Source organism: Mesoplodon bidens, assembly GCF_964165515.1.
Source record: "Mesoplodon bidens genome assembly, chromosome: 6".
Taxonomy (NCBI): Eukaryota; Metazoa; Chordata; class Mammalia; order Artiodactyla; family Ziphiidae; genus Mesoplodon; species Mesoplodon bidens.
In genome coordinates, this window is record NC_138162.1 from 53,295,656 (window position 1) to 53,314,909 (window position 19,254).

The 19,254-nt window shown below is 41.3% G+C and overlaps 1 protein-coding gene across 1 annotated transcript in view; it reads right to left on the bottom strand.

Annotated features, from left to right (window-relative positions):
• LOC308618412 (angiopoietin-1 receptor-like) overlaps positions 1–19,254 on the bottom strand; it is a 110,982-nt gene that overhangs the window by 45,433 nt on the left and 46,295 nt on the right. The window contains exons 3-6 of the mRNA XM_081236212.1: positions 7,483–7,593; positions 6,466–6,618; positions 2,853–2,984; positions 2,012–2,152 (exon numbers count right to left, since the gene is read on the bottom strand). Coding sequence (XP_081092338.1) covers positions 2,012–2,152; positions 2,853–2,984; positions 6,466–6,618; positions 7,483–7,593 — 537 coding nt within the window. The remainder of the gene's footprint in view (positions 1–2,011; positions 2,153–2,852; positions 2,985–6,465; positions 6,619–7,482; positions 7,594–19,254) is intronic.

Sequence of the window (19,254 nt, forward strand, 5' to 3'; positions counted from 1 at the left end):
TCCAAGTCTCCTCAATGTAATATTCACAATGCCCAAAATACAATCAACATAAGAAGAAATGGAAAAGTCTGACCCATTCCCAAGGGAAAAGAAAATCAACAGAGACCAACCTGGATGAACCAGATGTTGGAAATAGCAACTACAATAACTATGCTCAGTGAAGTAAAGGAAAATATGCTCACAACAAATGAAACAATTAGAAATTTCAGCAGAGAAATATAAACTCTAAAACATAACCAAAAAGGCACTCTAGAATTGAAAAACATAATATTTGAAATAAAGATTTCACTGTAGGGATGTAGCAACAGAATGGAGATGACAGAAGAGTCAATGAACTTAAAGCTAGATCAGTAGGTATTCAGTCTGAAGAATACAGATAGGGAAAAAGAAATAAATGATTGGAACCTCAGGGACCTAAGGGACAATATCAAAAGGTCTAACATACATGTAATTGTAGGTCCAAGGAAGGAGTCTGGGAGAACACTAAAATATCTCAATTCATAAAATCTTAGTGATTTCTTGAGCCAGATGTGGACTGGGATGTTAATAAAGGTACTCCTATAAATCTGGGTCTAGAGACATATTCACCATGAAGTTAATGAAGCTTATGTTCTAGACTCCTCACGTGCATGTATCCCTTCTGGGGCCTAGCAAAGTTTTCATATATGCACATGTTTTTTAAAATTTGTGTATGATTTTTTAATAGTCTTTAAGGAGGAACTGGATCTACCCCTACTCGGAGGCACCTTTTACTTTAAGGTGTACATTTCTGAGACCATGTGGGATTCCTCTACAGCTAAGGCTCCCTCAGTGTTCCACAGGGGGCAGATACAGCATTTAGAAGGAACTGAGTGAGGTTTTGCAGGTAGTTGAAGCTTACTTTTGTGTAACTCTCCTCTTTGTCCTCTTACTCTAAGCCCCTAGAGCTATGCTGTCCAGTATGGTAGCTGCTAGCCATGGATGGCTATTGAGCTCTTAAAATATGGCTAATCCAAATTGAGATTTCAAAGACTCAGTATGAAAAGAGGAATGTAAAACATCTCACTAATATTTTTTCTATTGATTACATGTTGCTATGGTAATATTTTTGATATATTGGGTTAACTGAAATATTACAATTATTTCAACTGAAATATTACAATTATTTCACCTGTTTCTCTTACTTTTTTAATGTGGATACTAGAATAATTTAAATTACATACGTGGTTTGTTTATATTTCTACTGAACTGCTCTGTCCTAGTGCACTGTTATCAAGTGGCTGGAGACCCCATCACAGCTCCCAAGAATGCCAGATGTGGAAAAAGCTGATTTTGTGAGGCAAATACTGAAACACCATTGAGCTCTGCCTAATTCACCAGATTAGCATTCATTAGGGAAGGTCTAGCATATTTGGCCACAGGTTCATGTTAAGTTACTGTGTGATAGTTGATGTGAAAAGCTTATTGGAAAGTAGATGGGAAACACATACCTCTGAGCTTCACCAAATGGGAAAATATATATTAAAAAGGGTAGAAGGAATCTTCGAGTAGGTGAAGTTAGTACTGCTTGTGTAAGGTCCACGGAAGATAAGACCTTAACTTCCTCGATTTTCAAATCCCAAATCCTACCTGGATCTGACCTAAAAGCAATGATATTTATGATGCACTGAAGATAACAAATCTTCTATGGGTTTCCAACTCAAAGTGTGGTCTGAAAACCAAGAGCATCACCTCGGAGCTTGTTAGAAATGCAGACCCTCACGCCCCAGTCCAGACCTATGAAATCAGAATCTGTTTTAATAAGATCCCCAGGTGATGTATATAAGGAGCACTTTCTATGAGGTCCAGAGTCTTAACATGAAAGCATAATTAACTTTGGATGAAGATATCTTTGATTCAAAACCCTGTAATTCAGCAATAGACAGTTGAGTGAGCAGTCCAGGTATGTCCTAAACAATGATTTCCAGCAAGCTGGATCTCCTTGATATACCTGCTAGAACCTTTTCTCTTTAGGGGTGTGACTGGTGCCTACCTTCATTGCACTGCAGACCCTTCCAGCCTGTGGCACAGGAACACCCATAGGGGTCTGGGAGACAGAACACATAGGACTTGCATCCCTCTGGTCCACTACACCTTTCTTTACAAGTTCTGCCAAACGTGTGCAGTTCACAAGCTGTGGGTGAGAAAAAGATGATTCAGAGGCAAATAGGCAGCCCTTTGAAATGCAAGATTCTTCTTTTTAAGGGTCTCTCCTAGACCAGTGAACATGGAAAATAATCCAATGTAAGCTGTGGAATTGTCAGTGTAAACACACCCTTATGGCCCATTTTAGAGATAATGAAACTGCCTCACAGAGAGGACACTGCAGGCACAACCCCCAGTAGTACAGTTTGCGTACTGCACAAACCTAGGGAGTGGCGTTCACATCATAGATGTCGTAGATTTGTACACTTATTACAACTTTTCAGTGGTTGACAATAAAGAGCCTTTAAGAAAGGGCACCTTTTTGGAATTTACTCAAAGGTACCATATGGGCTCACAGAGGCCATTTAGCTTCCATTCTCAAATGCGTCCAGATCTAAAAATTCTAGCTCCGGCAACAATGGCTTTTTAAATCCACAGGTTACTCATCAAGCATTTTTGTGTGTGTGTGTGTGTGTGGTACGCGGGCCTCTCACTGTCGTGGCCTCTCCCGTTGCAGATCACAGGCTCTGGACACGCAGGCTCAGCGGCCATGGCTCACGGGCCCAGCCACTCCGCAGCATGTGGGATCTTCCCGGACCAGGGCATGAACCCGTGTCCCCTGCATCGGCAGGCAGACTCTCAACCACTGTGCCACCAGGGAAGCCCCTCGTCAAGCACTTTTGACTTACCCTTCTCACATGTTCTCCCCATGAACCCAGGAGGGCAAATGCATTCTCCAGTATCTTCGTGGCAGATCCCATTGTTCATACAAGCAGTGCAGACACGGTTACATTCACGTCCCCACTTCTGAGCTTCACATCCTTTTTTTTAAGGAAAACAAGACTATGGTGAGTGGAGCAACTTCATTCCCCAAAGCTTTATTGAGCACCTGATACATGTTAGTCATGTGAGTGGGCACTGGTGAACGAAGATAAATAAAACACAATCTCTGCCCTCTAAAAGCTAAGAGTCCAATGTGGGAGACAGACATGTGATAGAAAATAATGATAACGACAAAGACAGAAGTACCTAATTCTGCCTTAGGGTTGGAATAGGGCATAAATGAGGGCTTCTCAGAGGAGGTGGTATGTGCGTTGAATCTGCAGGACCCACTAAGTGACAAAGAAGATAAGGTTGGAGAGCGTGTTCTGGGCAAAGGCTAGGTCGGGAGGAAAACACGGCATGTTTGGAGAGCTGCAGTTACGTTAGAGACAAGAGCAGTGGTTTTCAAAGTGTGACCCCTGACGAGTAGCATCACTATTACCTGGGAATCTGTTAGAAATGCAAATCCCAGACTCCCATCAATGACCTACTGTATGAGAAACTCTGGAGGTAGCCTAGCAACCTATGCTTCACAAGTGTTTCAGATAATTCTGAGGCATGCCAGAGTTTGGGAATCTCCAGTGTAAACAATGTGGAGAATAACCCAAACGGGAAAAGAATTTGAAAAAGAATAGATCCATGTATATATGTAACTGAATCACTTTGCTGTACACCTGAAACTAACACAAAATTGTAAATAGTTCAAGATAAAATAAAGATTAAAAAAATAAAGAATGTGGAGACAGAAGACAGCTAAAAGGGGAAGCAGGAGCTAGTAGCCCCCAAATATTTTTCAGGTAGAAAACATATAAGAAATGAAGCAAGATACAAAATTGAAAGTACAAGAATGGTAAAATGCTTCTAGATTCATATTTCCTGGCTCTTTCTCTCCAGCACTTGGTGATTTCAGATTGTTATTTAGGATACCTTCTGATAAGGAAAGCCCAGGAGGAGCGGGGTAGGGTGACCCTTTGTGGTCAGGAATTTAGTTTAATTTTTCTTCTGAAAGGAACTAATGTCTTTGTCCCTGAATATTAGTCTCACGGTGGTAAACTTGGACCTGTGCCTACAGCTTATAATATTTTTGGCAAGAACTCCTAGTTATCAGTATTTTCTCTAAAATAATCAGGAAGACTGTCAACACAGACCCAGGCTTACAGGCAACCACTTAATTGATAAAGCTACAAAATGTCTCAAAGCTAATATTTACATGCCTTAATATATAAAGGGAAAAATACTTCTTCACAATTAGTGATTTCTTGAGACCAGACCACAGATTATCTTCACATGATGAAAACTAATGATAGCAGACACTGGAGATGAAAGGGGTTCTCCTGTTACATTAAAGTATGTCTCTAACCCGGCACCTATCTGAAGACCTGTCCCAGCTTCACTCCTAATCCTGGGAAAGAGGAAGGGATTAAGCTCAAGGAAATAATTAAGGTGATCTCTTAGGGATGCAGAAGGCAGGAAAAGAGTTCCTTGATAAGCAACAAGTATGCAGTTAGGCTTCTGTTATTTTCTTCAAAAGCCTCGTGGTTTTGTATTTTAGGAAACCATAGATCCGTGGCATACAGAGAGAAATCTTATAAACTTAAATGTTTTCGAGAAATCTTTTGCCATGGAGAGAATTTACGCCGAAAAGAAATCCTACACATATAACCAGTATGATTTTTAATACACATCTTTAAGCACTGACTATTCCTAGGGTTCAAATGTACCTGGAGAGATACCTTACAGCTATGAGAAATGGACAAATGCCTTCAACTGTACCTCATTTTTTTTTTTTTTTTTTTTTTTTTTTGCGGTAGGCGGGCCTCTCACTGTTGTGGCCTCTCCCCCTGCAGAGCACAGGCTCCGGATGCGCAGGCTCAGCAGCCATGGCTCACGGGCCTAGCCGCTCTGCGGCATGTGGGATCTTCCCGGACCGGGGCACGAACCCGTGTCCCCTGCATCGGCAGGCGGACTCTCAACCACTGCGCCACCAGGGAAGCCCTGTACCTCATTTTTTAGTAAACATCAGAGGTCAAATGGAAGGAAGTACTTTTAAATAGGATGGTTGTGGCCCAACTCAAACTTTCTTAGAATGATTTTAGATATTAGCAGTGCTTCTCAAACAGTTTTATTCAAATAAGAGCCAAAGAGAATAAATATGCTTCTGGCCATCTGAAAAGGAGACAACTTGGAGATCAAAATGTGTTTGAAGTCTTTTGCTTTATCTTAAAACTTCAGGGAAATTTAAAATTCTAATCTATGATAAGTCATGTTTGTTTTGTCATTTAAAAAAAAAAAAGCTTTAAACCTTTTACCATATATCGACATTTGATGTTTTTGATATTGTTGGAAAATCTGCCAAGTTAGCCCAGACTCTGAGTGCCCCTGGTACATGGCGCTATATCACACTGGAGAGACCATCTTAATGAAATGAATGCAAATTGTGTCCTTGCCAGTCTGAGAGTAGAGAGGAATGAAAGGGGATTTCACCTGCCCAAACTAGATGAACCACACTTTTCATATGTCTATTGTCATATCGCAGTATCTGTTTATCTATTTATGTATGTACCTGCTCTGCTTGGGAATTACCCCAGGGACAGTGATTCATCTTATTATCCTTGTATTCTCAACACCAACACAATGCCTGGCAGAGATTTATAATCAACACGGATTTGTTGCATGCATGAATGAATGCATAAATATAATGCAAAGCAAAATAAGTACTCTTCACAAGTTAGCGATGCTAATCATTAGAGGAATGACAGGGCATCCCTAGTACTTAGACCTGAAGGCCTGAACATTTAATCTCATGAATACCTAACATAATCGGAGAAAATTCAGGGCAAATTTTTTGCTTTCTATAGATCAATTTTTTGTAAAAACCACTGGTGACAGTTACTACCCACTTTGATAGTTATAATGGGGGAGAAGTTTACACCAGTTCTAACTCTTGCATTTTCCAAACCTGAAAACAGAAATCACATTTGAGAGTTAAACGATCTGGAAAGTTGGGATTTACAGGAGACTTAATGTTTAACTAGATATTAGGCCAACCCAGAAGGCCCAACTCATCTCCCTGTAGCAGACACCTTTGGGGGACACTGTCCAGCTCACAGTGATTACCATTCTGTATGTAGTATGTGGCTCCACCCTTGTCTATAGCTCACTGGTCTAGGCGAGTAGATACCTGACACGTGTCTGGCCAATCTGATTGTTCATCCTGAGAGTTCAGCATTTAGAAGTAAAAGAAACATCACTGAAGCTAAGTTAGGGTCATGGTAGCATCCTAAAGTCCACCCTCCCTCCCCGGTGCTGAGCCCCAGATCTTCCCTGGAAGATCTTTTCTGGAATTTGCTTATCAGCTTTTCCATCAATTTTTTAAAGTCTTCAGTATACTTTCAACTAATCCCTGGTTTTTGCTTAAGTAGCCAGAGTCAGTCTCTGCTACTTCCAACTAAAAATCCTAACAACCACACCATCACTTACTCCGGACTATTAGCCTGGTGAAGGCCGAGGTGAAGAGGTTTCCTCCTATGTACCTGGCCGAGTACACTCCAGCATCCTGGGGCTGAGCATGAGGCAGATGCACTTCTAAAATATCAGGTACTTCATGCCGGGGCACTGAATGGATGAAGGAACCTGTAAGGGAGAAAAGTGGAGAACAATGGGTCACACTCAAACACTGCTGTTTCCTTGTCTGCCCCCTCCACTTGATCAGCTTTCCCTGGCCTGATACAGAAAATGTGCTCTAGCATATTAGATGGGGGGAGAAGAATGAAAAGGCTGAACTATCGAATGCGCTCCCAAAAGTTGAGAAAAGTATGGTGTTGGAGCAGATAGGTTAGTCTATAGGATCTACCACCAAACAGATGAAGGTGAGGGTAGCCTAAATTTTCATCTTCTGCAGGGAAAGGCAAACCGACAAAGCTGGGGAAAATGTCAGGTAAACTTGCCAACTAATCAATTGAGAGATAACTAGAATCACTACTCCAACCTGTAAGTCATTCATCCACAGAACTCAGAAGAGTCTCCATCAATATTTCAGCGGCATCAGGCAACAGCCACCAGGTGGTGCCAAACCGTAGTCAGACCCAGACAGATTTTGGGCAGAACCACTGCCAATTGGCTTTCCAGGCTCACTCTGGTCATTTCCTTAGCCTTGCAATCAAACAGCATCCCATTTTACATGGCAGAATTTGAGACCCCACGTATTACATCATGATGGGATTTTCTTGTACGTTCATAGTTCATATTGTGTATTTGTAAATGTACAATGTAGGTAGGTGCATTCATATATGTATAAAAATCTCCACTTTAATTTACTTAAGTAACCAAACACGTTACCTAAGACAGTTTCTATCATAGAATCTGATTAGCTTGCATCATAATAGCTTTACTTCAAATATCTGCCCCCAAGACTGCAATAAGATAATGACCCAGTATGTTTTATGCTATCTGATGTCTCATACAACAGTGTTGGAATGACACAAAACACATACTCACCGTTTTTGTAAATCACTGCATCTTCTTCTTTAATCAATACCTTTTTGAAAGATATGTTCACATTATCTCCTCTGTCCACAGTCATAGTTAAAGTAGCTGGTAGGAAGGAAGCTTTTAAAAGAGAGAGAAAAAACAAATGAGAAAATGAGGTTATATATCTTTTCCAGGAACAAATGAACCTTGAATCAGAAGATGAGGCCTATTGCTTGGCAAGAGTCAGCTGGTTTTCATGAGAGCTTAGAGAGCTACCCTGTGAAGGCAGAAGATGCCTCTGAACCATGCTCAGAAGGACCTGAGCTTTAGGTACATCTGCTTGTTTTCCTCAGCGCCTGCTGACCTGGGCACAGTGCCCTGGAAGACTCTCACACAGATACCGTGGTGCAGATAGTGACATGGGGCGGACCCAGGAGAGTGGTGGAGATCAAAGAGCACCGTGAGCCCTGGAATTAGACAGTCCTGGGCTTAAGGCCACCCTCTGCCACTTACTGAACCTTTTTTTTTTTTTTTTTTTTTTGTGGTACACGGGCCTCTCACTCTTGTGGCCTCTCCTGTTGCGGAGCACGGGCTCTGGACGTGCAGGCTCAGCAGCCATGGCTCACGGGCCCAGCCGCTCTGTGGCACGTGTGATCTTCCCGGACCGGGGCACGAACCCCTGTCCCCTGCATCGGCAGGCGGACTCTCAACCACTGCGCCACCAGGGAAGCCCTACCGAACGTTTTTGACCCAGTTATTTCACCTCTGAACACCTCAGCTTCCTCATCTGTAATTTAGGAGTAAAAGTATTTACCTTAAACGGTTGTTAGGAATAGTAAATGATGTATGCCAAACCCCTGGGTGCTTAGAAGAGGTTAGGATCCTTCCCAAATATAAACAAAGGCCACACCGCTGTGGTGACACGTGCAGTGTGGCCATGAGTGGCAGGGAAGGCAGGCAGGGGACCTCAGGGGCCACTTTCCGGGGCTCCCTCTCACCTGAGGAGGCGCTTCATTTAGCAATCTAACCGAACAGCTCTTGCTCTCTGCGACATGCCCTTAGGCTCCTGTGAGAACTATCTGACCATTTCAGGCTGTTGTTCCTTTCTCTGTGGTTTGTTTATATTTTCTGCTCCTTTGTGTGAAGATTGTTTAGCTGACCGTGGGACTTCTCGCTCAGCATTGTATTCTGAAAAGGAACTGAGATTCTCCACTCGGCTCAACTCCAGTGTGGCTTTACTTTTTCCCCATTCTGTGGTTTTTTATTATTTCAGACTTTGCGCCTCTTAAGCTCCCTGTTTTGGGTGTCGGAACACAGTCACACCAGAGTTCCCCTGCCGCCCAGCTGGCCACCTCCCACATTCATGACTCTAGGTGTATCGTTCTCTGCTGAGGACTAACAAAGCACATCCACAAGCCAGCCTTGCACCTTGGGCTTCCTGATGACACAGGAGTCTGACTTGTATACACAGTACGCATAGACTGATAGTCATGTGACTCAACTGGATCATGAAAACAATAAGCCCCTATTGACCAGGCATTGTTCTAAGCACTTCACACATATTTAATTTTCATAATATCTCTAGGAGATAGGCACTACAATTATCCTACTTTTACAAATGAGGAAATCAAGGTCCAGAGAGGTCAAGTAACCTGTTCAAGATTACACAGCAAGTTCACAGGAGAGCCAGGATTTGAAGCAGGTAGCTCAGCTCCAGAGGCCTTTCATAGGTGATATAACACCTTCTTTTATAAATGAGATAGCTGAGGCCTAGGTTAGAAGATGACTTGCTTGAGATCATTTGGATTGATTAATTAACTCACAGACCTTAACTATGAACACAATTCACTTATTCCTTAAACGGTGGAGAAGAAACTAGAAGGTAGTAAAAGTTATAAACAAAGACACTTCTCATGGATGAAAAATAATTGAGCTAAATTTCGGTTATCTCCTTTAATTTAATGATAATTAAAAACTGAGAGTAATAATGTCATTTTATGTCCATTGTTATTTTGTATAATTTCATAACAGCCCTGTGAAGACCAGATATCCACAGTCTGTCAGTGTGGAGATGGAGTTAAGGGTGACCAAGTCCCTTCCCAGTGCCTCCTAACAGTAAGTGTGAAAGTTGAGACACAAACTCAAGAGCTCCACACTTGTTCCAGACATCGGCCATCCAGAGCCATCCTACTCTGGGCCCGGCATTCTTACCTCTCACTTCCAGCCATTCTGAACTGTACTCAGTCCCTCGAACAGATCACGTGATCACTCACGTCCAAGTCATGAACTTTCTCCCTTCTCTTCTGCTCCTTCCTTTCCCCTGTGTCTCACCAAGTCCTCCTCATTCATTGGTCTCCACTTAGATGTCACTTTCTCCAGGGGCCTTACACAATCCTGGAGTCCAGGTTAAGTGCTGTCATACTGCCCTACATATACCCTGCCCTTCCCCATTACAGCCCCACTCATACTAGGCTGAGCATTCCAGGAGGGTAGGCTCATGGCGGTTTTGAAAGGCAGCACAGGGATCAGACCCAAGTTTACCTTCCCAGGTCCAACACGGGAAACCAGGGATATGAATGCTTCTAAGTTACAATAGTTATAAGACTTACCTATTAATATGAAATCATAATAGTCCTCATCAGATATGCATTTGGTAATGACTAAATTACATAGCAATGTATAGAAAATTGCTTAGGGAGATGTCAGGCACATAATAAGTATTCAGGAAATGTTAACTTCATTGTGTTGCCCATGTGTGGCACGAACAGAGGTTTAAGAATACTTGTGGAATGAAAGAATAGATGAATGAATCTGATTTCAAATTTTCCTATTTTCTTCATACATTTAACATGCTCATTTGAGTTATTTAGATACAAATGGCTCCTCTCAGTCAACTTCACAAATCATGTTTGGGAAATTGGATGTTCTTAAAGCAAAGTCATTTCTCAAACAAAAAGAGGAAGAAAAATAACCTAGGTTTCTTCTGATGGAACACTCTGTAATAGATCTTTGGATGTGAAAACGTTCCAAACTTCATTTATACCTCCCTACCCCCAAATGCAATGTGCAGGGAGGTTTGAAAAAACTGCTTCTGACTTTTTTGGATGATGCCATTGATAAAAATCCCTTTTGCCATTTGGAGTATGTGAGCCAATTTAAGCTGTGTTTTGGCACATCTCAAATGGATTTTCCACTTCCTCCCCAGATGCACGAGTCAGCAGCAAGCAGGGATATAGTGATGTTTATCCTATCCTGCTGTGTCCCTAGGCAGGCACTCCTGAGTTCCCGTGATGTTTTACCAGGGAATTAAGAGCGTCATGAAGACACAGTGTTGGAGGTTTTCTTGACTCACCATAAAGAATAGCACTTTCCTTACACCATATTTCAGCCATTGGATGGTCAACAAAAGAAAATCAGTTCAACAGCTTGAGATGATGCTGTTATTCAAGTACAGGAGAGAAGGTACTTCCTATTTTTCTATTTTGTCTAAACCTCCATAATTATGTTAAAAGATGATATTAACATTTTCCACAGTTGAGTAGCAAAATTAATAGTCCCGCTAAATTACTGCTCATTCCAAGGCACTAAATAATGACAATTACTGAACATTTACTGTGAGCCAGATAATGTTGGTGATTTCATTTGATTCTCAAACGTACGTGGTAAAATCTCTATCCCCATTTATTTTTGCAAATGAGCAAACTATGATTTCACGTAAGTAACTTGCGCTGGGTTATACCAGCGGTTGCAGAGCTAGGCTCAAACCCATGTCTGACTAACCTCCACTGCCATATCTCTGTGCTCTAGTTTGCTTTGGGGGGCTTCAACTAGAGTTGTTGTACTTTATAAAACAAGTGCTCAGGGCCTCCCTGGTGGCGCAGTGGTTGAGAGTCCGCCTGCCGATGCAGGGGATACGGGTTCGTGCCCCGGTCTGGGAGGATCCCATATGCCGCGGGGCGGCTGGGCCCGTGAGCCATGGCCGCTGGGCCTGCGCATCCGGAGCCTGTGCTCCGCAACGGGAGAGGCCACAACAGTGAGAGGCCCGCATACCGCAAAAAGAAAAAAAAAAAAAAAAAAAAAAACAAGTGCTCAGAATTGGGGTGGGTGGTTAAAGTAAATGAGAGGGTATAGAGAGGGTAGTGCAATAAATACAGACTCTGAAGCCAGACCACTTGGCATTAAATCCTATTCCCACTATTTACAAACTGCTATTGTTATTATTATGTAAATTGTCCTGCAATGCCTCACTTTACAGTGAGCTTTCAGGCACATATCTACTGTGTAAATCAAATCTTACACTCATGGGAGCTGGCTTCTTGTATATACCATCTTACTCTTATTTAAAACCTAGGATGCTTTTGAAGATATTATTATACCCATTTCACAGATGATGAAAAAGGAGACCAAAAGAAATTGAATAACTTGCTGAAGGCCGTACAGCTGCTAAGTGGTAGAGAAGAATTAAACTCAGGTGAAGTTGAGTCTAAAAGCCATCTTCTCTTCACTGTTCCTCACTATCCATGCCTGCCTTAGCCTCATTTAACTGAACTTAAACTATGCTTTACCTGTGCTGACCTGGGCTCTCACTTTGGAGGGATCATTACGGTTGGTTTTTGACTCCCAATATTCTGTTTTAATTTGCTCTACGGATTCTTATTTATACATTTTCAGGACAGCCCAGAAAGGGCACTTCTCATGTCAATCCTGTGGGACCATTGGGGCACAAATCTCAGATCATCTTCATTCAGAATGTGGGCATATCAGCAGAAGGACATAACTCTTTACACAAGTCAGATCCCAAATGACACATGTGAAAAATAACAGAGCCGACTTTTCAGCCACGATAGCTTTGGCACACCTCACATCCCTTTGTTCAACCTCTCTTCCCTCATCAGAGAGCTGCATTCCTGGGAATTTCTGTTGTGCACTGTTCCCACTCGCCTGATGCCATTTAAAGGTGAATGTTATAGTTTTGCTAAGAGGGCCTTTTCCCTCATTTGTGAGGAATAATGATTTTATCACTTTGACCTTAAAACAAGCTTGCTGCCTTCAAATTTTTAAATTACACCATTAGCAAATTCAAAGAAATATTTTCAGGTAGACCCCAGCTAGGGGCTGACTCTAACCCCTTGCTACTCAAAGCTTTTGTGGTCCTCAGCCCAGCAACATCTTATCCCCTGGAACCTTGTTAGAAATGCAGAATCTCAGGACTCTCCCCAAGGATTTATTGACTCAGAGTCTGCATTTTAACAAGACCCTTAGGGTGATTTTATAAGCATTTTTAACCTTGAGAACCAGTAATCTAAAAAACCGACAGATTCCTATATAAAAAGCTGACAATCAGGATCCGGAGGAAGATGGCGGAAGAGTAAGACACAGAGATCACCTTCCTCCCCACAGATACATCAGAAATTCATCTACACGTGGAGCAACTCCTACAGAACACCTACTGAACGCTGACAGAAGACCTCAGACCCCCCAAAAGGGAGCCTGTGCAGCCCGCCACTGCCGGGGTCCCGGGACGCAGGGACGGTTTACCGGGGAAAGCACACGGAGCTCCTCGGGCCGGTGCAACGTCACGCCGGCCTCTGCCGCCGCAGGCCCGCCCCGCACTGCGTGCCCCTCCCTCCCCTCGGCCTGAGTGAGCCAGAGCCCCCGAATCAGCGGCTCCTTTAAACCCGTCCTGTCTGAGGGAAGAGCGGACGCCCTCCGGCGACCTACACGCAGAGGCGGGGCCAGGTTCAAGGCTGAGACCCGGGAGCTGTGAGAGCAGAGAAGAGACAGGGAAATCTCTCTGTACAGCCTTGGAGGCAGCGGATTACAGCTCCACGGTCCGCTTGATGTGCCCTGCGTCTGTGGAGTGCATGAATGGACAGCGAATCATCCCAAATTGAGGAGGTGGACTTTGAGGACAACATTTAAGATCTTTTCCACTTTTCCTTTTTTTTTACAACGAATTATCCCAAATTAAGGAGGTGGACTTTGAGAGCAAGATTTTCGATTGCTTTCCCCCCGTTCTCTTTTTGTGAATGTGTATGTGTATGCTTCTGTGTGAGATTTTCTCTGTATAGCTTTGCTTCCACCATAGGTCCCAGGGTTCTATCTGTCCGTTTTTTTTTTTTTAATAATTACTTTTTTATTTTTAATAACGCTACTATATTTTATACTTTATTCTATTTTACTTTATCTTCTTTCTTTTTTTCCTACCTTCCCTTCCTCCCTCCCTCTGCCCCTTTCTTTCTTTCTTTCTTTCTTTCTTTCATTCCTCCCTCCCTACTGTCTTTCCTCCCTCCCTCCCTTCTTTCTTCCTTTCACTCTTTCTTTTTCTTTCCTTCCTCCCTCCCTCCTTTCTTTCTTTCCGTCCTTCCTCCCTCCCTCCCTCCTTTCTTTCTTTCTTCCTTCCTTCCTTCCTTCCTTCCTTTCTTTCCTTCTTCCTTTCTCTCTCTCTCTCTTTCTTTCTTCTACTAATTCTTTCTTTCTACTTTTTCTCCCTTTTATTCTGAGCCGGGTAGATGAAAGGCTCATGGTGCTGCAGCCAGGAGTCAGTGCTGTGCCTCTGAAGTGGGAGAGCCAACTTCAGGACACGGGTCCACAAGAGACCTCCCAGCTCCACATAATATCAAGCGGGAAAATCCCCCAGAGATCTCCATCTCAACACCAGCACCCAGCTTCAGTCAACGACCAGCAAGCTACAGTGCTGATCACCCTATGCCAAGCAACTAGCAAGACAGGAACACAACCCCACCCATTAGCAGAGAGGCTACCTAAAAACATAATAAGGCCACAGGCACCCCAAAACACACCACCAGACGTGGACCTGTCCACCAGAAAGACAAGATCGAGCCTCAACCACCAGAACACAGGCACTAGGCCCTCCCCACCAGGAAGCCTACACAACCTACTGAAACAACCTTAGCCACTGGGGACAGACACCAAAAACAACGGGAACTACAAATCTGAAGCCTGCAAAAAGGAGACCCCAAACACAGGAAGATAAGCAAAATGAGAAGACAGAAAAACACACAGCAGGAGAAGGAGCAAGATGAAAACCTACCAGACCTAACAAATGAAGAGGTAATAGGCAGTCTACCTGAAAAAGAATTCAGAATAATGATGGTAAAGATGATCCAAGATTCTATTTCCATGATCCAAAATCTTGGAAATAGAATAGACAAAATGCAAGAAACAGTTAACAAGGACCTAGAAGAACTAAAGATGAATCAAGCATTGATTAAAAACACAATAAATGAAATGAAAAATACTCTAGATGGGATCAATAGCAGAATAACTGAGGCAGAAGAACGGATAAGTGAGGTGGAAGATAAAATAGTGGAAATAACTGATGCAGAGCAAAATAAAGAAAAAAGAATGAAAATAACAGAGGACAGTCTCAGAGACCTCTGGGACAACATTAAACACACCAACATTCGAATTATAGGGGTTCCGGAAGAAGAAGAGAAAAAGAAAGGGACTGAGAAAATATTTGAAGAGATTATAGCAGAAAACTTCCCTAATATGGGAAAGGAAATAGTTAATCAAGTCCAGGAGGCACAGAGGGTCCCATACAGAATAAATCCAAGGAGAAATAGGCCAAGACACATATTAATCAAACTGTCAAAAATTAAACACAAAGAAATCATATTAAAAGCAGCAAGGGAAAAACAACAAATAACACACAAGGGAATCCCCATCAGGTTAACAGCTGATCTCTCAGCAGAAACTCTACAAGCCAGAAGGGAGTGGCAGGACATAATTAAAGTGATGAAGGAGAAAAACCTGCAACCAAGACTACTCTACCCAGCAAGGATCTCATTCAGATTTGATGGAGAAATTAAAACGTTTACAGACAAGAAAAAGCTGAGAGAGTTCAGCACCACCAAACCAGCTTTACAACAAATGCTAAAGGAACTCCTCTAGGCAAGAAACACAACAGAAGGAAAATACCTACAATAATGAACCCAAAACAATTAAGAAAATGGGAATAGGAACATACATATCAATAATTACCTTAAATGTAAATGGACTAAATGCTCCCACCAAAAGACACAGATTGGCTGAATGGATACAAAAACAAGACCCATATATATGCTGTTTACAAGAGACCCACTTCAGACCTAGAGACACATACAGATTGAAAGTAAGGGGATGGAAAAAGATATTCCATGCAAATGGAAATCAAAAGAAAGCTGGAGTAGCAATTCTCATATCAGACAAAATAGACTTTAAAATAAAGACTATTAGAAGAGACAAAGAAGGACACTACATAATGATCAAGGGATCGATCCAAGAAGAAGATATAACAATTGTAAATATTTATGCACCCAACATAGGAGCACCTCAATACATAAGGCAAATACTAACAGCCATAAAAGGGGAAATCGACAGTAACACACTCATAGTAGGGGACTTTAACACCCCACTTTCACCAATGGACAGATCATCCAAAATGAAAATAAATAAGGAAACACAAGCTTTAAATGATACATTAAACAAGATGGACTTAATTGATATTTATAGGACATTCCATCCAAAAACAACAAAATACACATTTTTCTCAAGTGCTCATGGAACATTCTCCAGGATAGATCATATCTTGGGTCACAAATCAAGCCTTGGTAAATTTAAGAAAATTGAAATTGTATCAAGTATCTTTTCCGACCACAATGCTATGAGACTAGACATCAATTACAGGAAAAGATCTGTAAAAAATACAAACACATGGAGGCTAAACAATATACAACTCAATAACGAAGTGATCATTGAAGAAATCAAAGAGGAAATAAAAAAATACCTAGAAACAAATGACAATGGAGACACGATGACCCAAAACCTATGGGACGCAGCAAAAGCAGTTCTAAGTGGGAAGTTTATAGCAATACAATCCCACCTTAAGAAACAGGAAACATCTCGAGTAAACAACCTGACCCTGCACCTAAAGCAATTAGAGAAAGAAGAACAAAAAAACCCCAAAGTTAGCAGAAGGAAAGAAATCATAAAGATCAGATCAGAAATAAATGAAAAAGAAATGAAGGAAACGATAGCAAAGATCAATAAAACTAAAAGCTGGTTCTTTGAGAAGATAAACAAAATTGATAAACCATTAGGCAGTCTCATCAAGAAAAAAAGGGAGAAGACTCAAATCAATAGAATTAGAAATGAAAAAGGAGAAGTAACAACTAACACTGCAGAAATACAAAAGATGTGAGATTACTACAAGCAACTCTATGCCAATAAAATGGACAACCTGGAAGAAATGGACAAATTCTTAGAAATGCACAACCTGCCATGACTGAATCAGGAAGAAATAGAAAATATGAATAGACCAATCACAAGCACTGAAATTGAAACTGTGATTAAAAATCTTCCAACAAACAAAAGCCCAGGACCAGATGGCTTCACAGGTGAATTCTATCAAACATTTAGAGAAGAGCTAACACCTATCCCTCTCAACCTCTTCCAAAATATAGCAGAGGGAGGAGCACTCCCAAACTCATTCTACGAGGCCACCATCACCTTGATACCAAAACCAGGCAAGGATGTCACAAAGAAAGAAAACTACAGGCCAATATCACTGATGAACATAGATGCAAAAATCCTCAACAAAATACTAGCAAACAGAATCCAACAGCACATTAAAAGGATCATACACCATGATCAAGTGGGGTTTATTCCAGGAATGCAAGGATTCTTCAATATACGCAAATCAATCAATATGATACACCATATTAACAAATTGAAGAAGAAAAACCATATGATCATCTCAATAGATGCAGAGAAAGCTTTCGACAAAATTCAACACCGATTTATGATAAAAACCCTGCAGAAAATAGGCATAGAGGGAACTTTCCTCAACATAATAAAGGCCATATATGACAAACCCACAGCCAACATCGTCCTCAATGGTGAAAAACTGAAACCACTTCCACTAAGATCAGGAACAAGACAAGGCTACCCACTCTCACCACTCTTATTCAATTTAGTTTTGGAAGTTTTAGCCACAGCAATCAGAGAAGAAAAGGAAATAAAAGGAATCCAAATTGGAAAAGAAGAAGTAAAGCTGTCACTGTTTGCAGATGACATGTTACTATACATAGAGAATCCTAAAGATGCTACCAGAAAACTACTAGAGCTAATCAATGAATTTGGTAAAGTTACAGGATACAAAATTAATGCACAGAAATCTCTGGCATTTCTGTACGCTAATGATGAAAAATCTGAAAGTGAAATCAAGAAAACACTCCCATTTACCATTGCAACAAAAAGAATAAAATATCTAGGAATAAACCTACCTAAGGAGACAAAAGACCTGTATGCAAAAAATTATAAGACACTGATGAAAGAAATTAAAGATGATACAAATAGATGGAGAGATATACCATGCTCCTGGATCGGAAGAATCAATATTGTGAAAATGACTCTACTACCCAAAGCAATCTACAGATTCAATGCAATCCCTATCAAACTACCACTGGCATTTTTCACAGAACTAGAACAAAAAAATTCAAAAATTTGTTTGGAAAAACAAAAGACCCCGAATAGCTAAAGTGATCTTGAGAGCAAAAAACAGAGCTAGAGGAATCAGGCTCCCTGACTTCAGACTATACTACAAAGCTACAGTAATCAAGACAGTGTGGTACTGGCACAAAAACAGAAAGATAGATCAATGGAACAGGATAGAAAGCCCAGAGATAAACCCACGCACATATGGTCAACTTATCTTTGATAAAGGAGGCAGGAATGTACAGTGGAGAAAGGACAGCCTCTTCAATAAGTGGTGCTGGGAAAACTGAACAGGGACATGTAAAAGTATGAGATTAGATCATTCCCTAACACCATACACAAAAATAAGCTCAAAATGGATTAAAGACCTAAACGTAAGGCCAGAAACTATCAAACTCTTAGAGGAAAACATAGGCAGAACACTCTATGATATAAATCACAGCAAGATCCTTTTGGACCCACCTCCTAGAGAAATGGAAATAAAAACAAAGATAAACAAATGGGACCTAATGAAACTTCAAAGCTTTTGCACAGCAAAGGAAATCATAAACAAGACCAAAAGACAACCCTCAGAATGGGAGAAAATATTTGCAAATGAAGCAACTGGCAAAGGATTAATCTCCAAAATTTATAAACAGCCCATGCAGCTCAATAGCAAAAAAACAAACAACCCAATCCAAAAATGGGCAGAAGACTTAAATAGGCATTTCTCCAAAGAAGATATACAGACTGCCAGCAAACACATGAAAGAATGCTCAACATCATTAATCATTAGGGAAATGCAAATCAAAACTACAATGAGATATCATCTCACACCAGTCAGAATGGCCATCATCAAGAAATCTAGAAACAATAGATGCTGGAGAGGGTGTGGAGAAAAGGGAACACTCTTGCACTGCTGGTGGGAATGTGGATTGGTACAGCCGCTATGGAGAACAGTATGGAGGTTCCTTAAAAAACTAAAAATAGAACTACCATATGACCCAGCAATCCCACTACTAGGCATATACCCTGAGAACACCATAATTCAAAAAGAGACATGTACCAAAATGTTCATTGCAGCTCTATTCACAATAGCCCGGAGATGGAAACAACCTAAGTGTCCATCATCGGATGAATGGATAAAGAAGATGTGGCACATATATACAATGGAATATTACTCAGCCATAAAAAGAAACGAAACTGAGCTATTTGTAATGAGGTGGATAGACCTAGAGTCTGTCATACAGAGTGAAGTAAGTCAGAAAGAGAAAGACATATACCGTATGCTAACACGTATATATGGAATTTAAGAAAAAA